The sequence below is a fragment of the Drosophila miranda genome, chromosome 4 (genome assembly GCF_003369915.1).
Source record: "Drosophila miranda strain MSH22 chromosome 4, D.miranda_PacBio2.1, whole genome shotgun sequence".
NCBI classification, from domain to species: Eukaryota; Metazoa; Arthropoda; class Insecta; order Diptera; family Drosophilidae; genus Drosophila; species Drosophila miranda.
Genome location: NC_046677.1, coordinates 4589489 through 4614336, shown reverse-complemented (window position 1 = coordinate 4614336; position 24848 = coordinate 4589489). Strand labels below are relative to the sequence as shown.

Genomic DNA, 24848 nt, shown 5'->3' with positions numbered 1-24848 from the left:
ATTTCCTTAAAATAATGTTCTTATATCCTTGGTTTTTAGGTTCCTTTTACTCTAGAATATCTTTCCACCTCCCTTGATCGATATTCATCTCCCTTAAAGCCGCTCGATATGCCTTAAAAGTAGTTAAAGGTCAATCCACAAACGGAACTGGTTTACCCCCCATCAGACCACAATGTAAGTTTTTTTTATAAATATTTCAGAGTCCACACGAGCGTATAATTAACGGCTATAATGCAGGGCTCTGGCCATAAACCAAGCGATTAAGTTCCGATATACAAACAAACCAACCAAAAACTGAATTAAGAATTCCATGGGGGGATATTTTTGCTATTTTTCTATAATTTTCTTACATATTTTTATTTGGTTTACGGTTTTCGTTTAGTGTCGTTTTGTTTTAATGAATAAATTAATTTAAATTAAGCAATAAGCCAACTAACTAGAGTATCTCTAATAGTACGCGATATTACGTCTTAAGCGTCTTAATTTTTTATTTCTACGATATTTAGATTTGTTTTTTTTTTGTTGGCCTTTGACCAAAGCTGTACGATCGGCCACTCGCATTTTGTTGTCTCGATAACATTTGAATTTTGTGGCTAGCTAAATGCAAATACAAAAAGAATCTACGAGTATACGAAGCTGGCTGGGAGCCCTTTGTTCCAAGCCGAACTAAACGATCCATGTGTGGGGGGAGGGGCTTCGTCGTCTATTTATCCGCCGCACTGACCAGTTCAATGGAGTCGCCACAACTGAAAGTACAATTACGAGTGTTATTTAGCTTGGGATTCTGCCGATGAGTTGACATAAAATGATATGTGGCTGGAGGAATGGAAATGGGATGGCTTTTTAAGTGGAGTGGCGACGAGTGGTGTGGTGTGGAGTGGATCTCTTGTGGGTGAGCATGGATGGACTGCATGATGTAAGCCAGCATTAACCCAAATGGCCCGCGACCCTTTAGGTAGGGTTCGTATAGGCCTGTGAGAGGTGTTGCATAATTGATTGGCCTAAAAAAGGCTTTATTTTCGCTGTAGTAAAGTGCATATTGGGGTTAGGCAATTCTTGTTTTTAGTAGAGGATTAGATTGATAAAAAACTCCACATTCCCAGGCTTCTCATTAATTTAAAGTCTGTTCGAAGTTAAGAAGACATCGGCCAGCGGAAATTAATGTCCAGATAGCAGATGGAGCAGTGAAAGCCATCACCTTGGAAAATACATGAAATTGTCAACTGCTTTTCAACCTGATTAGGTGGACTTTTAGCCAAAAGAAGGAGTGGTTAAAAGTGGGCATTGAATTCACTTTTAAAATTAATTTTTTTAAATGTAGAAATACCACTGAGAATTTACCAAGATTTAAACCCAAATTAAGAACAAAATTGTATAAATAATCATATGTAATTTAAAAAAAATTTAAAAACAAAAAAAAAATTTACCAAATTAATTTACTAAACGAGGGGGAACGTTGTGAGTTGCTGCGGACACCGCAACTCTACAGTTATACCCGATACTAAGTCAGTATGGCTCTCCTTCGGCAGACGCCGCTAATATTAAACGACACGACAAGGAGTGCGTGCGAGAGAGACAGAAAATCAGTCTGAGCGTGACGTCGGGTGCTGCGTAGCCACTGCAAATTGATTTGTTCCTTTTGGCTATAAAAATTATCTGATCTGATCCAGATTCAACAATCTGATAGATATGGTCGTTATCTATGATTCTGCGTTTTTAGTTTTCCCGAATCTGCAATATTGTGGATGCAACAGATTTTCGTCTTTTGTGGGGGCGGAAGGGGGTGGGGCGAAATTCTGAGATATACGTTTTATAGTGAGATCTAACAGGAGTGCGGATACCAAATTTGGTTACTCTAGCCTTAATAGTCTCTGAGATTTGTGAATATCCCCAGATTTTCATCCTTTGCAGGGGCGAAAGCGGGTGTGGCGAAATTTTGAAACAAACTCGTCTCGGTCCGATATATTAGGAGTGTGGATACCAAATTTGGTTGCTCTAGCTTTTGTAGTCTCTGAGATCTAGGCGCTAATGTTTTACTCTAAGCAAAGCCGCCTATGCTACGTGTGTGTTAGAGAGAGACAGGGCAAGAAAAAATGAAATTGTTTTCTTGATGCTGGCTATAATAAATATACGATCTGGTTCAGATTTTGCACTCTAGAAGATATAGTCATCTTCTACGTTTTTAAGTTTTCTCGTATCGTCGAAATTGTGGATGCCACAGATTTTCGCCCTTTGTGGGGGCGGAAGTGGGCGGGGCTAAGTTTTGAAATATTCTTGTAGCAGTGACATATCACAGAAGTCTGGATCCAAAACATCGTTGCTCTCGCTCTTATAGTCTTTGAGCACTAGGCGCTGAAGGGGACGGACAGACGGACAGACAGACATGGCTCAATCGACTCGGCTATTGATGCTGATCAAGAATATATATACTTTATGGGGTCGGAAACGATTCCTTTTGGACGTTACACACATCCACTTTTACCACAAATCTAATATACCCCAATACTCATTTTGAGTATCGGGTATAAAAATGTGTACCTTTGTAATTCATTGGAAAATTTTCCTTATTAATATTATTATTATTATTTTGTTGGAAAACCATGCCACTAAAAAAGTAAAGTTTAAGAAGAGTAAGAATGAATCTATACAAAAACAAATAATTTAAAAAAGTTGAAGGAACGTAAAAACTGGTAGAAAACTTCAACTTTGGCTTGATATATCTTCATGTGTAGCCATAGTGTTGTAACAAATCGAAAATGTTATGAAAGGTACGCCCTTTTCAACCCATTCCTGGTTTTGTGTAGAGGCGCTGTAGATGTCGTATACAAATTATAATAAAAATGCGCACAGTCACCATAACGCACTACAATAGATCTGAATTATTGTTTATGTAATTTATTTAATCATAATGCAAATTCTAAGTGATCCATACTTTGAGATCTAGCATGGGAATGTGCTCTACTGAAGCAGGCCTAGCATAGCTTTTGTCTCGTGAAATTCAACATATCCTAGAACCACATATCACATAGAACGAATCAAATTTTGATTCCTTATACAAACAGTTAACATTACAATAAAAATTGCTAGATTTTTATAGAATCAAACTCCAGACGCCATGTCGTCGGAGTCGCCGGAGAAGAAGACTTTCAAGAGAGTTCGGGGCAAGCACCTGATCTACAGCTACCGCCTGGTGGAGAGGTATGACCCAGAGACAAAGGAGACCGTAACGGGTATGAAACTCGGTGGAAAAAAGTTATCATCGGAACCGATTGCTCGGGTGGGGGAATGCGTCTACGAGGTGACGCTAGTCGACTGCGATGGCAATGTGTCTTACACCGTTCAGTTCTTGGCCAGCACCAACGGCATGATCACGGCCAGGCTGTCGACCAAGAGTCCTACCAAGATGGAGGAGGGGAATTGCAACTACTGCGTGATGGTGAAGAGCAATACGGACACCGAGATGAAGCCAATGCTTTGATGAAAGACTGTGGACCAGTGCCGAGGAGAAGGAGAAGACCCTGTGAAGATGTACGATCCAAAGAAAAAAGAGCCCGATTCAGCAAGAAACCGAGCAATCATCGGACCCTAACGGAGTACTTTATAATAAGTCAATAAACCATTTAGTGTTCAATTTGTTTGAGGTCTTGTTGGGTTTACTTTGGCCCATCCATTCAATTGGTTAAAGGTCCCCTTTTCTAGTTTTATATCTGCTGTCCTCTCCACAGGACCAAGAAGCCAACTCCCGGGGGCAAAGCAATGAAAGTGAGTGAGTATTGAGACCGCAAAATACATAAAACTCGAAACTTTATGCCGACAACTGTGCGAAAATCGAAATTGAAAACAAAATGAGGTTGAAGCTCATCTTCAAGTCGTAAAAATATAAGATGAGGATGAGAGTGGTAGAATGGTGGAATGGTAGCAGTGGCAGAGGAGGGGAGTGGCTAGATCTCTAGCAGCTGGAAACCGACATTACTTGTGGCAGATCCTGGGCGGCTCCTGGCACCTGATGGTGACAACACTGACACTGGAATCATCATTATCCCCATCGGCATCGTCGCTGGCCAGGGGTGCGGTGGCTGGCAGGGGCTGGGGCTGGGGCAGCGGCAGGGGCGGAGCAGAGGCAATGGAAAGGGCTGTGCTGTCGACGGCAGAACCATTGGATCCGTTGCTCTTGAGGCCCACAACATGGGCCAACTTTGTTGTGGCCGCCACCGCAGCGGCCATCACAGTGCCATGTCTATTGGCCAGAGAATTGTTGTTGGCCGCAGCCGGCTTCTGCATGAGTTGATTGGAAGAGTCCAGGCGATTCGAGAGCGATGTATGCCTGTTGTTTACCGACTGAAAAGGCAGGTTAATGATAGATCGATCCGTCCAGGCGATTGGGGATGGATGGATGCCTCACCACATTGTTGTTATTGTTCATGCGTCCGCGAATGTTGTAGAGCCCATAGACCAGGGGATTCATGCAGGAGTTGGTCGAGGCGAAGATGAAGAGAGCCTTGCGCACCAGAGAGTTGACCTTGTCCACCGACGTCTTGTCCAGGGAGTACCACATGCAGATGGTGTAGTACGGCGTCCAGCAGATGATGAACACAATCACAATCGAGATGGTCATCTTGAGAGTGCGCTTTTTGGCCCGACTTAAGACGTCATCGTTGGAGCGACGGAACCTCTCGGCAATGACATCCTTGAGGACGCGCTGGCTCTTGCGGTAGATCTCCAGATAGATGGCCCCATAGCAGTAGATGAAGACGATCAATGGAAAGGCATACATGGCACACATCGTGGCTATCTGATACAGCCAGTTGTCAAATTCGCTCACAAACGAGTGGAATGTGACGCACTGAAAGTAGCCCCGGACCACGGGATGCTCCTCCAGATGGAAGAGAAAGGCCTGTCAAAGAAGCCAAACAGAGACGTTAATAATTGTAATGGCTACTGGGGCTACCGACTGCCTCACCTGCGGAATGCTGCAGATGACAGAGCCCATCCAGGCGCAGGCCAGCATGATGCGTCCCCGGTTGTAGGATCGTTGCAGCGGCTTCAGTATGGCATAGTATCTGGAGAGGAGAGCGGTGTGAGAGATACGATTCGATTGACACTTTGAGCACGCCTTATCTGGCTATCAATTTGGTCCATTAGCGACAGTCAACGGAGCAGTGCTGACGCGGCAGGCAGGCAGGCAGGCAACGGGGGATATGGGACTCACCTGTCTAGCGATATGCAGACCATCACAAAGCTGGACAAGTACAGTCCGAACACGCGAAAGAAGCTCATGAGACGGCACATCAGGTCGGTGGAGCGCCATTGGACTGTCCAGGCCCACGCAATCTCCAGCGGCATCAGCAGCAACGTCACCATTAGATCGGCAATGGCCAAATGCATTAGCATGATATCAATCCGCAAGGGACCACGCAGTCGCCGCTTCGTCAGCAGATACAGCACTGTGCTGTTGCCAATTGTTGAGATCACAAAGAGTATGCTGGAATCGAAAGGAAAACCCATATAAAGAGAGGATGAACATCGAGCTGCAGGGGAAAGGGCAACGATTAAACTGGTGAGTGGAAAATTAAAAAAGTTTTCCCGCATGGGGCAAGTGGGTGTCTTCGTAGTGTGTGGATTGTGTGGGTGCTCGATAAGTAGGTCATGGATGGAACTCTGGAGCCAAGGAAAGGTAAATTGAATTTAGGAAAACGAATTGTCTGCCATAAAGTTCTTGAAGATCAGTTGTAGACAATCAGAGCGAGTATCAATCACTGAAACACGTACCCATGGATGGGGTTTTAGAAGTTGTGCACCAGCATTTATAACATTCGGTTGCACAGAAAACAAGGTCGAGATTCTAGTACATTCACTAATTCATGGCATTAATTGGTGGATACTGTGAAACTCTTTAAAGAGTGATCCTCACTTTATTGTGAAATCAGAGATCAAATCTTTAAATTATTTGTTCTTGGTCCCTCGTAAAATATTTTTTAAGATCTGAAATTGATATATGGATCTTCTTTGCTTAGTTTTAAAACTTTTATTTTCCTTTCAAACTACTAATTCTCACTAGTCTCCTGGTTTTCTTTAAGTGTAAATGATCTTAAGATCTTAAGGTTCGGTAATCTCTATTATTTTTTCACTCTGAAGAGCAGCATTCGCAGTCCCTAGATTCCTCCTTAAAGCATAGATTCTTTAGATTAGGAGCAGTTTTTTTTTATAAAAAAAAGTTTTAGGTAGTCGTCGTCCGATATTTGACTTATATCGGCGCGAGCGAAGCGAGTGAGCCAGGGGTTGGAAAAGGGCCTGCCCCCTAGAATTATCATAATTACATCCATTTATTAGACAGATTTAGGAATATACACTCTCATCTCTTCTGAGTGAAAGATTCTATCTTTGAGTCGTAGATCTTTCTTGTGGTCAAAAACCTTTCTTAGGATCGTTGATCTTAGAATCAAAATCCCTCTAAGATTCTACTATTTTTAAATATTATATTTCCCTATATTTAAATTATTTAACCATACCATTTCCTGCATAATACCCCAAAGTATTATAAAACAATCAATATATTGCATGTATGTATCCGTCTTGAAACAAAATTATTAAATATTTCATATGCGAAACACTTTCTACGTCTTGACTAGCTTTGAGGAACAGCTCTTAATCAATTTTGTGAATCTTTAGCAATTTGAAAAACGTGAACCCAAGGCTTGAACCACAGCGTTCAAATTCCAAGTGAAAATTATTAAAAATCAGACAGACAGACAGCCAGAGGAGGATGATGATTTATACTTATTTATAACGAAAATTTCAAACCATACCGGAGACAGAGACAACACCGACACCTACACCTACACACAGCGATTGATGCGGCGATACGTTTAGAAAGCCACGACGAAAAAAAAAGGTTAGAGATAGTGGAAGCCAAAGCTTATCAACGTGACTTGATGTGGCAACTCAGAGAGAATCGCATCAGAAAGATGTGGGTGGGGATCGGATCCCGATCGGAGCACTCACCTGTAGACTGTGATGGACAGACGATGGCCATCGTTGAAGATCATATCCTTGGAGAGGTGCATGGTGCCGTTGGTATTGTTCACGTTGGACCAATCCTTGAGTATGCGATGATCATAGACAACCTCATTTATTTCACTAGAATGGGCCATCTTCCCACCGATTAAGCCAATTCAATCGTATCGCTGCTGTATTTTTGTGTGTGTTTTTTATATTGTTTTTATCTTTTATTTCTGTATATTAAAAATAGAATTTGTTATTAAAGAAATGTAAAGTTTATCCACAAAGCCACGAGCATATAGAATGACCATTTTTCCTTTAAACTCCTTCGTTTCGGAGATGTTTTTGTATTTTAATTATTTTTAAACTATTTATTTGCATAGTTTCCACATAGTCTGTTTAGCTTCTGGCAAAAAGTGTTTATAGCAGCACAAAAACGGAATTTGTATACAGTTTTATTTATGATTTCCTGTTGTAATAAATTAAGCTATTTCCTATTCGACTGCCCTGCGGTGTGCAGGACATGAGCAATTCGACTCTGTTTTATGGGGGCCTGTCATTTAATTACAAAATATATTTTATTGGATTTATTTTGCGTTGCATTAATGGCGAGTACATGACAGCCGCTCGAGATTATCAGATAATGCGAGTACCAATACGAACAGAATGCGGACTGGACTCCTGACAAGTCCTCTCTCTCGCTCGCGGCACCCGAACCCGAATTGAGTTAATGTAATCGAATTCCACTCGATGCCCTACTGTGTGTGTTTTTCTTTTTGATAAGTTCAAGAACATTTGTACTTTTTTGTATTTATATTATGATTCTGTTTTGATCTTCGCTGTGGGGATTTGTTTGTTGCATGGAACTCGCATGGAGCACTGTGACCTTGAACTAATTACTCGAAGCACTCCCCTGGCCGCACACAATGCGGAATTTTTTCCATTTCCAAGTGATAATAAAAAATATTCCACTTATGCTGCGTGCTCTCTGCTAGCCTGAGGACCGCGTACTACAATAATTATAATGGGAGAGCATCTCGACTCGTTGACTTATTAATCTGCTAATCAATTGTGCTCAATCGAACGGTGTCGCTCACTCAATTGAACATCGGACAAATTGTTCGCCCCGGCAGTCCAATCCTTGAGTCAGAATCGGAATGGGAATCGTTCACGGTCTATTTGTTTGGACGCGCCGCGTCGCTCCGCATTTGATGCCTTTTGAACTTGGCATTTTAATGTGCAAACACATAATTAAACAAATTTTGTAGTAAACTAAGGCAGAAAACAATTTCCATGAACTATTGGAATGTCTGAAGCAATAACCCCTGCCCCAACCCCAACACCAACGCCGACCCCAAAGTTCAACCAAATGCTGCGATTCAACTAGTTTCCACTTGGCAATAAGTAACAATTAATCGCTTTTAGTATATATACTTATTGTAGGCGTAATCAATGATTACGAGTACGCGTACGTGCTCTATAATTTCTTTTCTTCTATATACAATTTCTTATACATATATGTAGGTATATATTTTTTTTGCATTTATTTTCCTCTCATTTTCTGATTTCCGTTTTGTTCTGTGTTTTCTAAACACGCGGGCGCACCGTGTACGCTAACGACAACAAGATTTCGTACAATTTGCACTTCTTCTTTTTCTTTTGCGCACCTTTTGCAACACTGCAGATCGGCCCGCCCACGCACACCACACACACACACACACCACACGCGTGTTTTTTTTTTTCGTTATCGATAGCTCATTTGGGCAGGTACGCAATTAATGGCTAATGGTACACGATTCTTCTTTCGATTGATTTCCACCGAACGGCGAGCAGGAACTGACTGAACGGGCAAGGCGGCTGCGGCTGCTGTGCCTGCCCACTGCCTGCTGCCGTGAAATCGAAATCTCGACAACAACTGATAATCTAATAAAGAGAGAAGTAATACAAAAATACAAAAAAAAAAGGGCGACTCGGGCGTCTTCTAGTTGGCAATCGATAACGGGAGCCAGCTTCGGGCGACCCCAATTGTCGTGTGTGTGTGTGTGTGTGTGTGAGTGCCGGCAGGTCCGCCCGCATAAAATTTCACATTTATCAATGCGCGCGCGTTTGTGTGTGTGAGTGTGTAAATTCAAAGTTCAACGCCAGGCCCGGCCCAGCCGCCTCTCAATCTGTGTCTCTTCTGGCAGCCTGCCTACCGATCGCCATATGTCTCAACTTTTTGCACATCTTTTCGGTTATCAGGCAGGGAGGCGGCTTTTTGTTCAAATAAAAGAAACACCATTAAATTGAATATTACTTTTTGGTCTTATCTGTTGTCTGGGTGGCGGCACGGCACGGCACGTCTTGACTTTGCCTCCTCCTCAGCGGCGCTGATGATACCTACTCTCGACCGCTGCGCAGTTTATCCTTTTGCCGGAGTTTTTTCAGCACTTGTGGATTCGTCGAGCAACCACTGCCATCTGCCGGTAGTCCTATGCCAAGGCTGACGATTTAACCCAAAGCGACTAAACGGGCTCCTGTTAACTGATAAATGGCGGCGCGAGTCGCAATTGCAAAACTCGAACAAAACCATTCATTAATTCTAATGAGGGGCACCACTGTTTGGTTCAACAAAAGGATTTCATTTCAAGTTCATGTTCATGTTCACGTTCAGGGCCGCTATGGGTATGGCACCCGCTTTTGTATGCTATGAATGTGTATGGGTGTGTGTGCGTGTGCGTGCTGGTCGGCGCTATCAAGATGCACCTGGCGCACTTGATAAGATGGTCAAGTCTGTCAATTACAACGAATGTGCATGTGGCAGAAAGTACATGACAATCAGCTTTAAAAGTGCGACTTTTGGTTTAGTTTTTGAGGCAAAAACATAGATTTTGGCACTGGATTTTCCGTCAGAATCAATCGTCTATCAATCAAACAAATAGTGAATTATTCCAGGCCTTCGGGCATTATTTATAAATCTAATCTAGCGCCATGCCCCGCTTTTCTTGTCACCCAATTCTCTATGAAATAAGTTAACAATCCCTTTCTTTTGGTATAAAAATATATGATTATTAGTATCAAAATAGAATATGTGTAATTATCAAAATATATGTATGATTTGTAGGGTTCATTCATTAATATACAAGCCAGTCTGCTGTCAGTTCAGCAAAAGTGTGTGAAGTGAGTGAAGAGCATCGCCGTCGTTGATTGGACAACGACGGAGACATCAGAGTAGCACCACGCTGAATCTGTTGGATTATACATGTACGTAGTATGGTGGATATTAACTTAATTAATTGTTTCTTACCGCACAAGCCTTTTAGTTGTTATTCTATTGATTCGGGTGTAATTGGAAATCGGTCTTACAGAATATGCAGCAGCCACTGTTGGTTGGTTTGTGTTGTCTACAGAGACCTAAGTATAGCCTTAGGGACGGAGGCGGCTAAATAGAGTGAACTTATTACTCGAGCAGGAACTAAATGCTTTCTTACTAAACGAACCTCTTTTGTTTTCTTTTCACTGTCTTTTTTTGTTTGGTTCTGTTTGTGTTTTTGTTTTTCACTTTTTTCTTAAATTAGCTTAAACATAATTTCACTTTATTCTTAATCTCTAGTCAAAATTTAAACCGAATAAAACTTGGAAAATTTAGAATTTTTGTGTTGCTTGTTCCAGCCCTCCACACCGAATAATACTGATAATTTTTCAGTATTCTCAAACGTTGATGAATTTGACAACTGGGGTTTCGTTGGGCATGGATTGCTTGTTTCTGTGTTTTTCGGGGGGAAATATATTTGATAAAAAGAACAAGGTAATCGTGGAGAAACATGTTTGTTCCCAACAACGATTTCGTCAAAATTGGAGCACTATATCATATGTATATCATATGGCTCGTATGCATGGACATATGTTTGTACGAGTTATTGATCTTCAAGGATATATCATATTATTCGAGCCTGAAAACTAATCAGCATATTTGAATTAAATTTCGTTTGAAAATAATTTCCATCTAGCTCTTCCTCTCGGCAGGTGCCTCCGTGAGGAAAACATCTCAGTGTAGTTGTCATGTTTTTGCCCAAAAATAAAAATACAAATTTAATATCTCTCTTACAAATTTAACAGTCTTATGAGAATTGATTAATTTAGTTGATTTAATTATTTTTAAGTTAAAAAAACCTGCCTCAACAATCTGCAAACAGTATCATCAATCGTATAAAACCATGTGGGCATGGCTAAATGTTCTATATAGCTGGGAATATTCGACGGAATATGTTAGGTTAGGTTGAGGCGGCTGCCGGGCTCGCTCGGAACCCGTCACACTTAGGCCGGTTTCGGCCGCTGTGATACCGCATAGGATCATTTCCTTCCTGCGTTGTGAGACTTCCTGTCAGCAATTATCCCATCCAAATGCTCTCACAAAGTTCGCTATCCTCCTGGGACATAGTTTGGACATCTCTGAGATGTCGTGTAGAAAGGCTGAGCCCAGGTGCTGTAGCCTTCTTCTGCTGAGAGCTGGGCAGGAGCAGAACAGATGTTCCACTGTCTCCTCCTCTTCCTCGTCTCTACAGCTGCGAAAAAATCGTTATGTGGGGCCCCCAGCCTGTTAGCGTGGGTGCCTATTAGCCAGTGTCCCGTGAGGGAACGTGTGACTACGCTGCACCTTTTCCTGCTTAGCTTGAGGAGCTCGGAGGTGCGCTTCATGTCCATGGTCGGCCATGTTTGCCGAGTTGTGCGACATCGTGGCACTGTTTGCCACATATCGTTTTTTAGTCGCTTGTATTGCTCCCTTATAATGAGCTTACAGGTGGCCATTGGCATACAGATATCCTCCTTGTCTTGGAGAAAGGGGATTGTAGTGCCAGATCTGGCCAGCTCGTCCGCTATACAGTTGCCCTCGATGTCCCGGTGGCCCGGGACCCAAATCAGGCTAATAGCAAATTGCTGAGCCATCTCGTGCAGAGATTTGCGGCAGTCTACCACGGTGGCCGAGTTCGAGGAAATCGCGCTTAGCGATTCCTTTTAAGATACCCTACCGAGGGGTTAGTTTTTGAGAGAATCTTGCGAAGCCTTGCGGCCTCTGACGTTTCCTCAATTTCCGAGCAAAATTTTTGCCAAAAGGCCCTTTTTGCTTTCCTTGTTTCCTTTTTATATAGTGACAGACTGATTTTGTAGTCTGCCCAGTGGCTCTCCTCGTTTGCGCTTTTGGCCCTGTTGAAGAGGGTCCTGCAGCTTTTACGTAGGATGTCTATTTGTTTTGACCACCAGGGGGGTTTCTTTTTCCCCCTAGGTTTGCTAGAGGGGCACGATGCCGCGAAGGCTTTGTTGCATGCCTCTGTGAACCTGTTCACTAGGCGATCTAGGTCGTCTTTTGTGTCAGGGCATGATGGTGCTTTGGAGGGGAGTAAGTCCTCCAGGGCTGAGCTATATTTTTCCCAGTTGGCTTTCCTGGGATTAATATAGTCCTTAGGTTTCGGACACTCGAGGGATAGTGTGGTCTCGATGTATCTGTGGTCAGAGAAAGAGTGGTCATCAAGGACTTGCCAACTCTTGACTATGTCTAACAGGTTGGAAGACACTAGGGTTATGTCAATAACCTCCTGTCGATTTTTAATTATAAAAGTGGGGTCGTTGCCCCGATTACAAATAAATAGATTTGAGTTAAGGATGAAGCTGAAAAGTGACTCAGCCCTTACATTTGTGTTCGAGCTCCCCCATTGAGTGTGGTGAGCGTTGGCATCGCAACCTATTAATAGGTCTATGTCCGACCTCTCGCTGTCGCTGACTAGTTTGCGAACCAGGTCGTTGGGAGGATAGTTTCCCTCATGGGCCATGTAGGACGACATCAGCCTTAGATGTGTCCCTTTCAGCTCTAGGCTTGCCGCCATGTTGTCGCTATCGCTATAATTATGGAGCAGAAAGATATTAAGGTGCTTTCTGGCGAGAATGCAGGTGCGGGTTTTACCTTCATGTTGCTACAATTATCTTGTACTCCTTCGACCCTAGTCCACAAACCTTGTCTCCCACTATCCAAGGTTCCTGGATCAGGGCTACGTCTGCTCCGCTCTCTTCGAGGCGGAGTACAAGAGCAGCGGATGCTGCTTTACAGTGGTGGAGATTTATCTGAAGGAGCCTCAAGGACATCCTTAGTGTTCTCCACCACTGTAATGTCGGCATCCGGATCGTCCTCGACTTCCTCGTGGCAACACATCGCCTCGAAGTCGCATCTCAGCGTGCCATCGGTGGAGTAGCCCTCTGGGTCTATCTCTGTGTGATCGTCGGGTGCTTCGATCTCCGATGCAGCGTCCTGCTCGACTGGCTTGTCGACAGGACGTGCCTCGGCCGCCGCATCCGACTTGTAGACCTTTACGGTCACAGAGCTGAACCCAAAATTGAGCTCGCCTTTGGCAGCCTCAATCGGGGCCAGCGACTCTTTGTTGAGGACGACCACCGCCTGGTTTGTGGGGCCCTGTGTCGTCTCAACTTTGACCACCTTCCAATCCGCTGTTGGGAGGTGGGGGTTGCATCTTTGCAACATTTTTAGGATGCGCTCCGGCTCCTTCATGGAGGCGGGCACCCAGACTCTCGCCCTTGGTCTACTGGGCACTTCGCTCCAGTCTACAGCGACGAGCTTCGCCCCTGGGTAGACTTCCCCGACTTGCGCTACCGCTGCTTTGTACAGCTGTACGGAGCGCTCGTCTTCACAGGCTACGATTTTTATGCAGCCCTGGTACCAGCCCATGTCTTTGCAGACGGGGGGGGGTCCAGGCTGCTTTTCCAGCAGCTCGAAGCAGCGGTCGGCCAGTGCCGCTTCCACCCACTTCCACTGGTTTCTAGGTATCCGGGAGTCCGCGCTGCCTTTGTCCAGGACGCCAATCAGCGTCCTTTCTCTGGCAATCTGCGCGAATGATGTGTTAGGCAGCACTCTGGAGCGCTTCGGTGTCGGCCCCGGAGTCTCTTGTGAGCGCTGCCTTTTTGGCTGAGGGGCTTCCTTCTTCGGTGCTTCCTTGCCAAAGTTCGGCAGCACCTTCGAGGCCCACTCAACCTTCTTTATCCATTTGTCCGTCGGGCTGGACATCTGTCTTGCGTTCTGCCGACGGAGTATATTGCCAGCACTCCTTCTATCGGCATATGTAAAAGATTTGGCTTGGACACTAGTAGATGGTGACTCATCACCCGCCACTTTACCAGCAGGCAGACCAGCCGCAGGATTGCATAGCCACTCTGCCAAGGTATCGGTTTTGGGAGCCAATTCACCACCCACCCCGACACCGGGATGGGACCCCTTTGGGCTCTCCCTAGCATCTTCCGCCGCGCAGGTTTTCCCTGCTGATTTGCGGGTCGGGCCAGGCCTTTGGGCCGCTGCCTTCCCCTGTTTGGGATTGCTCCCTGTTGGCATTTGGGGAGTGCCAGACTCATTTTTTTTGTTTTTAAATTCTTCCATTCTTTTCCCACGAGCTGCAGAGAAGGGGTACGGTCCGTCCGGGCAGAGATCCACGTTGCCCGGATAAGGCATAAGGGTTGGGATGTGGGTAGGTAGTGTGTAGGGATAGGGGAGTGTGTGAGCTACTTATACGAGGCGGCACCACAAGCGCATCGTCAGTGTTGCTACTTCGCGAACACCCGCTGGCTGTCCGGGGCTGCTTATTTTCGGTACTCTCCCTAGGGATGTCCGATTATTCGCAGCTGACCTACCTATATGACCTGTATATAGGTAGGTCGTTCGCTATCCGCAACCTGCGACCCGTCCGGTGGCCTCAGCTAGGCCCCCTTTGAGCCACCTCACGAGCTCATCAGACCAGACGACGGAATATAAAAATTGATGATTTTTTTGAATCGGTAATGGCCTGGTTGACAACATTTAAATCCTTGTCGTTCACATTCAAAAAATTTATATTTGGTGCGCACCACTCGTATCCAGTCGATAGTATCGATAATAGAACTTGAATCGGGTAAGGACCTCTTTCACCCGGTTGACAACAATGAGACTCATTCCATACTTTTAAATTATGTATTTAATTACTGTACTTTGATATCGACTTAGGGTAATATGCCCAATTATTGGGGAATATAAGCACGACAGATTCGGACATTCTGTCGCGGCCGTTTCCTGCCATCATGCATGTTGGTCACTTTAAATAGTATACAAATTGGTACTAATAAGTTAGTTCAAATATGTATTTGATATACACATCATATAATATATCCATATAAACTTAGTTTTTTCAAATATACCGCCAAACTACGAACCGGTTAAACCGGGACAACGCGATTTTTGCTTTCGGCTAATGAAAATCGTCAATTCGAGCAAAAATCGCGTTCCATGTTGCGGCAACATGCAAGCAACAATGCATACCCTAGGAAAGGATATTATAGAATTGTGAAAATGTTTGTCATCCCAGGCAAAAACAATTTAGTCTCTGTTTTAAGGCTATTTTAGCCTTTTAGCTAAGTGGGCAAAGCCTAAAACTTTATATAGCTTGTAATATTCAACGGGAGATATTTTTGGCAATACCCGGCTCACAACAAATGAGTCCCATTGCTAATTCCATGATCACATACCCTGGGGGAAGTGGATGATATAGAATTTCGGAAATGTGTGTCATCCCAGGCTCTAATTAATGCAGAAACTAGTCAGTCTCTGTATTAAACGATATTTTGCAGCTCATCGTCTGTCTACAGAGACCAAGCACAGGTACTGGGATCAGGATTTATATACAAATCCTAATCAAATGCATGAATAGGCCTTAAAAATGCAATCTAACACAAGGTCTTTATTAATTACATTTGAAAGCAGCTTGGAAAACAGTATCTTAATATAATATTAACGAAATAGGGTATACAAATGCCCATACCCTGGTCGACAACAAATGAGTATGCAAATACCAGCAACATTGCGACTGTTTTTTTGTTGAACTATTTTTTTAAGCCTTGTTTTAGCCAAAATACAATAAAAGCAAGGACTAAAAACTAGCCAATCTTGAAGAAAATTTATTCATCAACGGCCTAAAATTATGTGAGCAGAACTAAGGGTTTTAGTTAGCCAGAATTATTCAAGGGAATATACAAATTGAACAATATGAACGACTATCCAATATCGCATTTTTGTTTTGACCTATTTCGCTAAAACCTTTTTTTACGTAAATAAGAGCAAGTATTTAGAATAAGCCAGTTAAGTAGAAAAATTATGCATGAATCGTATAAAATTATGTAGGCATGGCTAAATTTGCTATATAGCTGAGAATATTCCACGGAAGATCAAAAACGAGGAATATGTAAAATAGAACTTGAATTCGTCAGTATATTTACGGTATATTTTTTTAATGAGACGGTATGTTTCGGTATATTTCTGACGGTCGGACGGTATATTTGATAGATAAGTCCGCGGTCACACTGATCCCTAATAACGTTGACATGTGGTCCCAAATCAAAATAGATTAAATTATAGAAAAATATGCTACGAAAATCAAAGAAACAGCCACAAACAGTGGCGGATAAAGTCAGCCAACTGCTGGCGCATCCCAATGGCAGCGATTCGGAGGAAGACTCGGACTTTGATGCGGCCACTGGGCCGCACGTCGTGGATTTTGAGCAAGACGAATACGATCTGCCCGATGGCCGGAGCACGGACATACGCAAGCGGAATGTGAAGCTGCTGTCGGAGCAGAGTGAACGCTACAAGGGAAAGATCAGCAGTCGGAAGGAACTGGAGGCGGCGGAGGAGGATGACCAGAGCGAGGAGGAGGTGCCCTATGAAGACAGCGATAGCGATGAAGAGAATGATGCTTTGGCTGCCTTTAATCAGAAATTGAAAGCGAAAGCTGGAAAATTAGCTAGAGACGATGATAACGATGATGGTGAAAGTGATGGAGAGGATGATGATGATGATGCACTGTCCTCCTTTAATCAGAAGCTTATATCTGGAACCGAAGAAGCAGTGGATAGTGCAGAAGAGGATGATGAAGATTTCGACGACGAGGAGGACGACGGTGATGAAGACGACAATGTAGATGATGATGATGATGGTGATGACGAAGACGAAGACGGTGAAGAGGCTGATGATAGCATCAAACCCTCTGATGTCATGTCCAAATCGAATCCGCAAGCTGAAATCCAAAAAGGTCTCTGCGTCCAGAACCAACTGCGCATCTGGGAACGTCTCCTCGAGCTGCGTATCAACACGCAAAAGTTCACCAGCAAAGCGAATCAGCTTCCTCCGCCCGAGACCCTAAAAACCGTTGGCTCCGAAAACGAGGAACTCCAGTCGGTGCTGAGCGAGGCCCGGGAACGCTCCTCGAAACTCCTGCAGCAACTGCTGGCCCTGCAATCGGCGCTCAGTCAACAGAACTCGGAGACGAGGAAATCGGTCAAGCGAAAGACAGTGTCATCGGAGGACACAGAACCACCATTGAAGGTCTTTGCGAATATCCTGCAAAGCAACTTCGAGAACATGTCGGGCTACCGCAATGAAGTGTTGCTCAAGTGGGACGATCGCACGAAACTCTTGACGCCAGGAGCGGGTCTGAAGCGAAAGTCGCTGCAGGAGGACTACGACATCATCAAGAAGATCGACAGTGCGTTGGCCAATCGTGAGGCACTCGTTGAGAAATCCCAGACGCTGAAGAGCAACATCCAGCCAGAGAAGCAGCAGCAAAAAAATGAACCACCGCAGCGGCAGGCCCATGTCTACGACGACAGCGACTTCTACCATCAGCAGCTGCGCGAATTGATTGAATACAAGGCCAGCACCTCATCGAACATGAGTGAGATCACCAAACAGTTTGTGGAGCTGCAGAAGTTGCGTCAGAAGATGAAGAAAAAGGTGGACACCAGAGCCAGCAAGGGGCGCAAGTTGCGGTAAGTAATTGAAGCCAATAGAGAGTTGAAACCTCTACTAAACACCCTGCTATTCTTGCAGCTATGTGGTGCACAATAAGCTCACAAATTTCATGGCTCCGAACGAGGCTAACGAGTGGACGGAAAGCTCCAAGTCCGAGCTGTATAAATCGTTGTTTGTCTAGAAAAATATGTGTAAATTTCCTATAGATTATACAAATTCTTTCCATTTAAAAAACCCAATCAAAATCTTTGCTCTTCAGAGAGTGAAATGGGTTGCTGGATAAGATACAGTCTCAGAAATAACACGGCCTCACCGAGAAACAAAGTAATCTTCAATATAACAGGGGAAAATCTTCTCGTTTTCTGCAATTGCGAAACCGAAGAAACAAACCTGTATGAAATATTTGTACACAAATGAAATATCTAGGAATAAAACTTGTAAAAATTTGTTGAGTCAGTTTTTAGATAAATAAGAAAGTGGGCATTTCCAGGCGAAAATTAATAGTATATTAAAATGGTATCGTGTGACGGAGCCCATCTGAACTCTAAAGTTCTTCCGCTGGTGACTCTTAAAGAACCAAAAGAACACTTCTGCGCTGTTAAAAATGTATTCTCTTTTCCTAGGAATGTCCTCAGAATTCATTATGGCGAGAGATTCCTGAGAGACTTCCAACTGCACAGATGGCTCTATCTATGTAGGGCGATGATCCATTTCACTTCTTAAAATTTTGTCATAAAGCGGAGAAATACTTCAATTTTGAATGTCCAGAAAGTACATGACAATCAACTTTAAAAGTGCGACTTTTGGTTTAGTTTTTGAAGCAAAAACATGGATTTTGGATATGGATTTGCACACTGGATATTGCGTCAGAATTAATCATCTATCAATCAAACAATTAGTGAATTATTCCAGGCCTTCGGGCATTATTTATAAATCTAATCTAGCGCCATGCCCCGCTTTTTTTGTCACCCAATTCTCTATGAAATAAGTTGAAATCCCTTTGTTTTTGGTATAAAAATATATGATTATTAGTATCAAAATAGAATATGTGTAATTATCAAAAAATATGTATGATTTGTAGGGTTCATTCATTAATATACAAGCCAGTCTGCTGTCAGTTCAGCAAAAGTGTGTTAAGTGAGTGAAGAGCATCGCCGTCGTTGATTGGACAACGACGGAGACATCAGAGTAGCACCACGCTGAATCTGTTGGATTATACATGTACGTAGTATGGTGGATATTAACTTAATTAATTGTTTCTTACCGCACAAGCCTTTTAGTTGTTATTCTATTGATTCGGGTGTAATTGGAAATCGGTCTTACAGAATATGCAGCAGCCACTGTTGGTTGGTTTGTGTTGTCTACAGAGACCTAAGTATAGCCTTAGGGACGGAGGCGGCTAAATAGAGTGAACTTATTACTCGAGCAGGAACTAAATGCTTTCTTACAAAACGAACCTCTTTTGTTTTCTTTTCACTGTCTTTTTTTGTTTGGTTCTGTTTGTGTTTTTGTTTTTCACTTTTTTCTTAAATTAGCTTAAACATAATTTCACTTTATTCTTAATCTCTAGTCAAAATTTAAACCGAATAAAACTTGGAAAATTTAGAATTTTTGTGTTGCTTGTTCCAGCCCTCCACACCGAATAATACTGATAATTTTTCAGTATTCTCAAACGTTGATGAATTTGACAACTGGGGTTTCGTTGGGCATGGATTGCTTGTTTCTGTGTTTTTCGGGGGGAAATATATTTGATAAAAAGAACAAGGTAATCGTGGAGAAACATGTTTGTTCCCAACAACGATTTCGTCAAAATTGGAGCACTATATCATATGTATATCATATGGCTCGTATGCATGGACATATGTTTGTACGAGTTATTGATCTTCAAGGATATATCATATTATTCGAGCCTGAAAACTAATCAGCATATTTGAATTAAATTTCGTTTGAAAATAATTTCCATCTAGCTCTTCCTCTCGGCAGGTGCCTCCGTGAGGAAAACATCTCAGTGTAGTTGTCATGTTTTTGCCCAAAAATAAAAATACAAATTTAATATCTCTCTTACAAATTTAACAGTCTTATGAGAATTGATTAATTTAGTTGATTTAATTATTTTTAAGTTAAAAAAACCTGCCTCAACAATCTGCAAACAGTATCATCAATCGTATAAAACCATGTGGGCATGGCTAAATGTTCTATATAGCTGGGAATATTCGACGGAATATGTTAGGTTAGGTTGAGGCGGCTGCCGGGCTCGCTCGGAACCCGTCACACTTAGGCCGATTTCGGCCGCTGTGATACCGCATAGGATCATTTCCTTCCTGCGTTGTGAGACTTCCTGTCAGCAATTATCCCATCCAAATGCTCTCACAAAGTTCGCTATCCTCCTGGGACATAGTTTGGACATCTCTGAGATGTCGTGTAGAAAGGCTGAGCCCAGGTGCTGTAGCCTTCTTCTGCTGAGAGCTGGGCAGGAGCAGAACAGATGTTCCACTGTCTCCTCCTCTTCCTCGTCTCTACAGCTGCGAAAAAATCGTTATGTGGGGCCCCCAGCCTGTTAGCGTGGGTGCCTATTAGCCAGTGTCCCGTGAGGGAACGTGTGACTACGCTGCACCTTTTCCTGCTTAACTTGAGGAGCTCGGAGGTGCGCTTCATGTCCATGGTCGGCCATGTTTGCCGAGTTGTGCGACATCGTGGCACTGTTTGCCACATATCGTTTTTTAGTCGCTTGTATTGCTCCCTTATAATGAGCTTACAGGTGGCCATTGGCATACAGATATCCTCCTTGTCTTGGAGAAGGGGGATTGTAGTGCCAGATCTGGCCAGCTCGTCCGCTATACAGTTGCCCTCGATGTCCCGGTGGCCCGGGACCCAAATCAGGCTAATAGCAAATTGCTGAGCCATCTCGTGCAGAGATTTGCGGCAGTCTACCACGGTGGCCGAGTTCGAGGAAATCGCGCTTAGCGATTCCTTTTAAGATACCCTACCGAGGGGTTAGTTTTTGAGAGAATCTTGCGAAGCCTTGCGGCCTCTGACGTTTCCTCAATTTCCGAGCAAAATTTTTGCCAAGAGGCCCTTTTTGCTTTCCTTGTTTCCTTTTTATATAGTGACAGACTGATTTTGTAGTCTGCCCAGTGGCTCTCCTCGTTCGCGCTTTTGGCCCTGTTGAAGAGGGTCCTGCAGCTTTTACGTAGGATGTCTATTTGTTTTGACCACCAGGGGGGTTTCTTTTTCCCCCTAGGTTTGCTAGAGGGGCACGCTGCCGCGAAGGCTTTGTTGCATGCCTCTATGAACCTGTTCACTAGGCGATCTAGGTCGTCTTTTGTGTCAGGGCATGATGGTGCTTTGGAGGGGAGTAAGTCCTCCAGGGCTGAGCTATATTTTTCCCAGTTGGCTTTCCTGGGATTAATATAGTCCTTAGGTTTCGGACACTCGAGGGATAGTGTGGTCTCGATGTATCTGTGGTCAGAGAAAGAGTGGTCATCAAGGACTTGCCAACTCTTGACTATGTCTAACAGGTTGGAAGACACTAGGGTTATGTCAATAACCTCCTGTCGATTTTTAATTATAAAAGTGGGGTCGTTGCCCCGATTACAAATAAATAGATTTGAGTTAAGGATGAAGCTGAAAAGTGACTCAGCCCTTACATTTGTGTTCGAGCTCCCCCATTGAGTGTGGTGAGCGTTGGCATCGCAACCTATTAATAGGTCTATGTCCGACCTCTCGCTGTCGCTGACTAGTTTGCGAACCAGGTCGTTGGGAGGATAGTTTCCCTCATGGGCCATGTAGGACGACATCAGCCTTAGATGTGTCCCTTTCAGCTCTAGGCTTGCCGCCATGTTGTCGCTATCGCTATAATTATGGAGCAGAAAGATATTAAGGTGCTTTCTGGCGAGAATGCAGGTGCGGGTTTTACCTTCATGTTGCTACAATTATCTTGTACTCCTTCGACCCTAGTCCACAAACCTTGTCTCCCACTATCCAAGGTTCCTGGATCAGGGCTACGTCTGCTCCGCTCTCTTCGAGGCGGAGTACAAGAGCAGCGGATGCTGCTTTACAGTGGTGGAGATTGATCTGAAGGAGCCTCAAGGACATCCTTAGTGTTCTCCACCACTGTAATGTCGGCATCCGGATCGTCCTCGACTTCCTCGTGGCAACACATCGCCTCGAAGTCGCATCTCAGCGTGCCATCGGTGGAGTAGCCCTCTGGGTCTATCTCTGTGTGATCGTCGGGTGCTTCGATCTCCGAGGCAGCGTCCTGCTCGACTGGCTTGTCGACAGGACGTGCCTCGGCCGCCGCATCCGACTTGTAGACCTTTACGGTCACAGAGCTGAACCCAAAATTGAGCTCGCCTTTGGCAGCCTCAATCGGGGCCAGCGACTCTTTGTTGAGGACGACCACCGCCTGGTTTGTGGGGCCCTGTGTCGTCTCAACTTTGACCACCTTCCAATCCGCTGTTGGGAGGTGGGGGTTGCATCTTTGCAACATTTTTAGGATGCGCTCCGGCTCCTTCATGGAGGCGGGCACCCAGACTCTCGCCCTTGGTCTACTGGGCACTTCGCTCCAGTCTACAGCGACGAGCTTCGCCCCTGGGTAGACTTCCCCGACTTGCGCTACCGCTGCTTTGTACAGCTGTACGGAGCGCTCGTCTTCACAGGCTTCGATTTTTATGCAGCCCTGGTACCAGCCCATGTCCATGGGGGGGGGGGGGGGGGTCCAGGCTGCTTTTCCAGCAGTTCGAAGCAGCGGTCGGCCAGTGCCGCTTCCACCCACTTCCACTGGTTTCTAGGTATCCGGGAGTCCGCGCTGCCTTTGTCCAGGACGCCAATCAGCGTCCTTTCTCTGGCAATCTGCGCGAATGATGTGTTAGGCAGCACTCTGGAGCGCTTCGGTGTCGGCCCCGGAGTCTCTTGTGAGCGCTGCCTTTTTGGCTGAGGGGCTTCCTTCTTCGGTGCTTCCTTGCCAAAGTTCGGCAGCACCTTCGAGGCCCACTCAACCTTCTTTATCCATTTGTCCGTCGGGCTGGACATCTGTCTTGCGTTCTGCCGACGGAGTATATTGCCAGCACTCCTTCTATCGGCATATGTAAAAGATTTGGCTTGGACACTAGTAGATGGTGACTCATCACCCGCCACTTTACCAGCAGGCAGACCAGCCGCAGGATTGCATAGCCACTCTGCCAAGGTATCGGTTTTGGGAGCCAATTCACCACCCACCCCGACACCGGGATGGGACCCCTTTGGGCTCTCCCTAGCATCTTCCGCCGCGCAGGTTTTCCCTGCTGATTTGCGGGTCGGGCCAGGCCTTTGGGCCGCTGCCTTCCCCTGTTTGGGATTGCTCCCTGTTGGCATTTGGGGAGTGCCAGACTCATTTTTTTTGTTTTTAAATTCTTCCATTCTTTTCCCACGAGCTGCAGAGAAGGGGTACGGTCCGTCCGGGCAGAGATCCACGTTGCCCGGATAAGGCATAAGGGTTGGGATGTGGGTAGGTAGTGTGTAGGGATAGGGGAGTGTGTGAGCTACTTATACGAGGCGGCACCACAAGCGCATCGTCAGTGTTGCTACTTCGCGAACACCCGCTGGCTGTCCGGGGCTGCTTATTTTCGGTACTCTCCCTAGGGATGTCCGATTATTCGCAGCTGACCTACCTATATGACCTGTATATAGGTAGGTCGTTCGCTATCCGCAACCTGCGACCCGTCCGGTGGCCTCAGCTAGGCCCCCTTTGAGCCACCTCACGAGCTCATCAGACCAGAGATCTATCAATCAAACAATTAGTGAATTATTCCAGGCCTTCGGGGATTATTTATAAATCTAATCTAGCGCCATGCCCCGCTTTTTTTGTCACCCAATTCTCTATGAAATAAGTTGACAATCCCTTTGTTTTTGGTATAAAAATATATGATTATTAGTATCAAAATAGAATATGTGTAATTATCAAAATATATGTATGATTTGTAGGGTTCATTCATTAATATACAAGCCAGTCTGCTGTCAGTTCAGCAAAAGTGTGTGAAGTGAGTGAAGAGCATCGCCGTCGTTGATTGGACAACGACGGAGACATCAGAGTAGCACCACGCTGAATCTGTTGGATTATACATGTACGTAGTATGGTGGATATTAACTTAATTAATTGTTTCTTACCGCACAAGCCTTTTAGTTGTTATTCTATTGATTCGGGTGTAATTGGAAATCGGTCTTAAAGAATATGCAGCAGCCACTGTTGGTTGGTTTGTGTTGTCTACAGAGACCTAAGTATAGCCTTAGGGACGGAGGCGGCTAAATAGAGTGAACTTATTACTCGAGCAGGAACTAAATGCTTTCTTACTAAACGAACCTCTTTTGTTTTCTTTTCACTGTCTTTTTTTGTTTGGTTCTGTTTGTGTTTTTGTTTTTCACTTTTTTCTTAAATTAGCTTAAACATAATTTCACTTTATTCTTAATCTCTAGTCAAAATTTAAACCGAATAAAACTTGGAAAATTTAGAATTTTTGTGTTGCTTGTTCCAGCTCTCCACACCGAATAATACTGATAATTTTTCAGTATTCTCACACGTTGATGAATTTGACAACTGGGGTTTCGTTGGGCATGGATTGCTTGTTTCTGTGTTTTTCGGGGGGAAATATATTTGATAAAAAGAACAAGGTAATCGTGGAGAAACTTGTTGTTCCCAACAACGATTTCGTCCAAATTTGATCACTATATCATATTGGTGCATATGCATGGATTAATTGATCTTTTGATAATTGATAAATTGATAATTTTATTCGAGCTCGAAAACTATTAACCAAATTTGAATTAAATTTCCGTTGAAAATAATTTCCAGCTAGCTCTTCCTAAAAATGCCATTAAAAAATAACCATTTCCCAACGCCAAATATTTTCAACTCGTAAATTCTTGATAAATCGCGGTCCATCGAGTGTATTTTTCACGATATTAGGAGCATTTACCAATACGGCTAAAGGTTTTGGCACGTCCTCGAAGATTACAATTATGAAAGTGTCAGTAGTAAAGAAAAGTAGTCAGTAGTAGAGAA

The 24848-nt window shown here is 44.2% G+C and overlaps 2 protein-coding genes and 3 long non-coding RNA genes across 8 annotated transcripts; 1 reads left to right on the top strand and 4 right to left on the bottom strand.

Moving 5' to 3' along the window:
- Window positions 1-353: 353 nt before the first annotated feature.
- Window positions 354-8855, bottom strand: LOC108164001 (gonadotropin-releasing hormone receptor). 2 transcript variants are annotated; one of them, XM_017299574.2, is made up of 7 exons: window positions 8667-8855; window positions 7003-7232; window positions 5210-5482; window positions 4961-5060; window positions 4403-4894; window positions 3969-4338; window positions 354-746 (listed from the first exon to the last, which is right to left on the bottom strand). In XM_017299574.2, the coding sequence occupies exons 2-6, from the start codon at window positions 7149-7151 to the stop codon at window positions 3970-3972; spliced, it is 1383 nt and encodes a 460-aa protein (XP_017155063.1). In that variant the 5' UTR covers window positions 7152-7232; window positions 8667-8855; the 3' UTR covers window positions 354-746; window position 3969. The 2 variants fall into 2 exon arrangements, with proteins under 2 accessions (XP_017155063.1, XP_017155062.1); XM_017299573.2 differs by having other exon boundaries at window positions 3974-4338.
- Window positions 8856-10039: 1184 nt separating this feature from the next.
- LOC108161439 lies at window positions 10040-10679 on the bottom strand. Of its 2 annotated transcripts, XR_001775466.2 has the most exons (3): window positions 10479-10679; window positions 10286-10420; window positions 10040-10226 (listed from the first exon to the last, which is right to left on the bottom strand). It is a non-coding gene; the product is annotated as an uncharacterized LOC108161439 (long non-coding RNA). The 2 variants fall into 2 exon arrangements; XR_004472934.1 differs by having other exon boundaries at window positions 10286-10679.
- Window positions 10680-16347: 5668 nt separating this feature from the next.
- LOC108163621 (protein Aatf) lies at window positions 16348-18259 on the top strand. The gene is made up of 2 exons (XM_017299020.2): window positions 16348-17829; window positions 17891-18259. The coding sequence occupies exons 1-2, from the start codon at window positions 16427-16429 to the stop codon at window positions 17991-17993; spliced, it is 1506 nt and encodes a 501-aa protein (XP_017154509.1). The 5' UTR covers window positions 16348-16426; the 3' UTR covers window positions 17994-18259.
- A 581-nt stretch (window positions 18260-18840) lies between these two features.
- Window positions 18841-19471, bottom strand: LOC117188709. Its single transcript, XR_004472803.1, has 3 exons — window positions 19270-19471; window positions 19077-19211; window positions 18841-19017 (listed from the first exon to the last, which is right to left on the bottom strand). It is a non-coding gene; the product is annotated as an uncharacterized LOC117188709 (long non-coding RNA).
- Window positions 19472-23710: 4239 nt separating this feature from the next.
- LOC108163622 lies at window positions 23711-24347 on the bottom strand. Of its 2 annotated transcripts, XR_001775695.2 has the most exons (3): window positions 24150-24347; window positions 23957-24091; window positions 23711-23897 (listed from the first exon to the last, which is right to left on the bottom strand). It is a non-coding gene; the product is annotated as an uncharacterized LOC108163622 (long non-coding RNA). The 2 variants fall into 2 exon arrangements; XR_004472804.1 differs by having other exon boundaries at window positions 23957-24345.
- Between the last annotated feature and the right edge of the window lie 501 nt (window positions 24348-24848).

Bases quoted from the DNA above. Each gene is read 5' to 3' on its own strand.
- LOC108164001 (XM_017299573.2), bottom strand. From the start codon at position 7,151: ATGGCCCATTCTAGTGAAATAAATGAGGTTGTCTATGATCATCGCATA. The intron at 4,895-4,960 runs GTGAGGCAGTCG...CTTCTTTGACAG, and splicing joins TCATCTGCAGCATTCCGCAG to GCCTTTCTCTTCCATCTGGA. The intron at 747-3,973 runs GTAATGTCGGTT...TTGTACTTTCAG, and splicing joins CCGCCCAGGATCTGCCACAA to TTGTGGCGACTCCATTGAAC.
- LOC108163621 (XM_017299020.2), top strand. From the start codon at position 16,427: ATGCTACGAAAATCAAAGAAACAGCCACAAACAGTGGCGGATAAAGTC. The intron at 17,830-17,890 runs GTAAGTAATTGA...CTATTCTTGCAG, and splicing joins AGCAAGGGGCGCAAGTTGCG to CTATGTGGTGCACAATAAGC.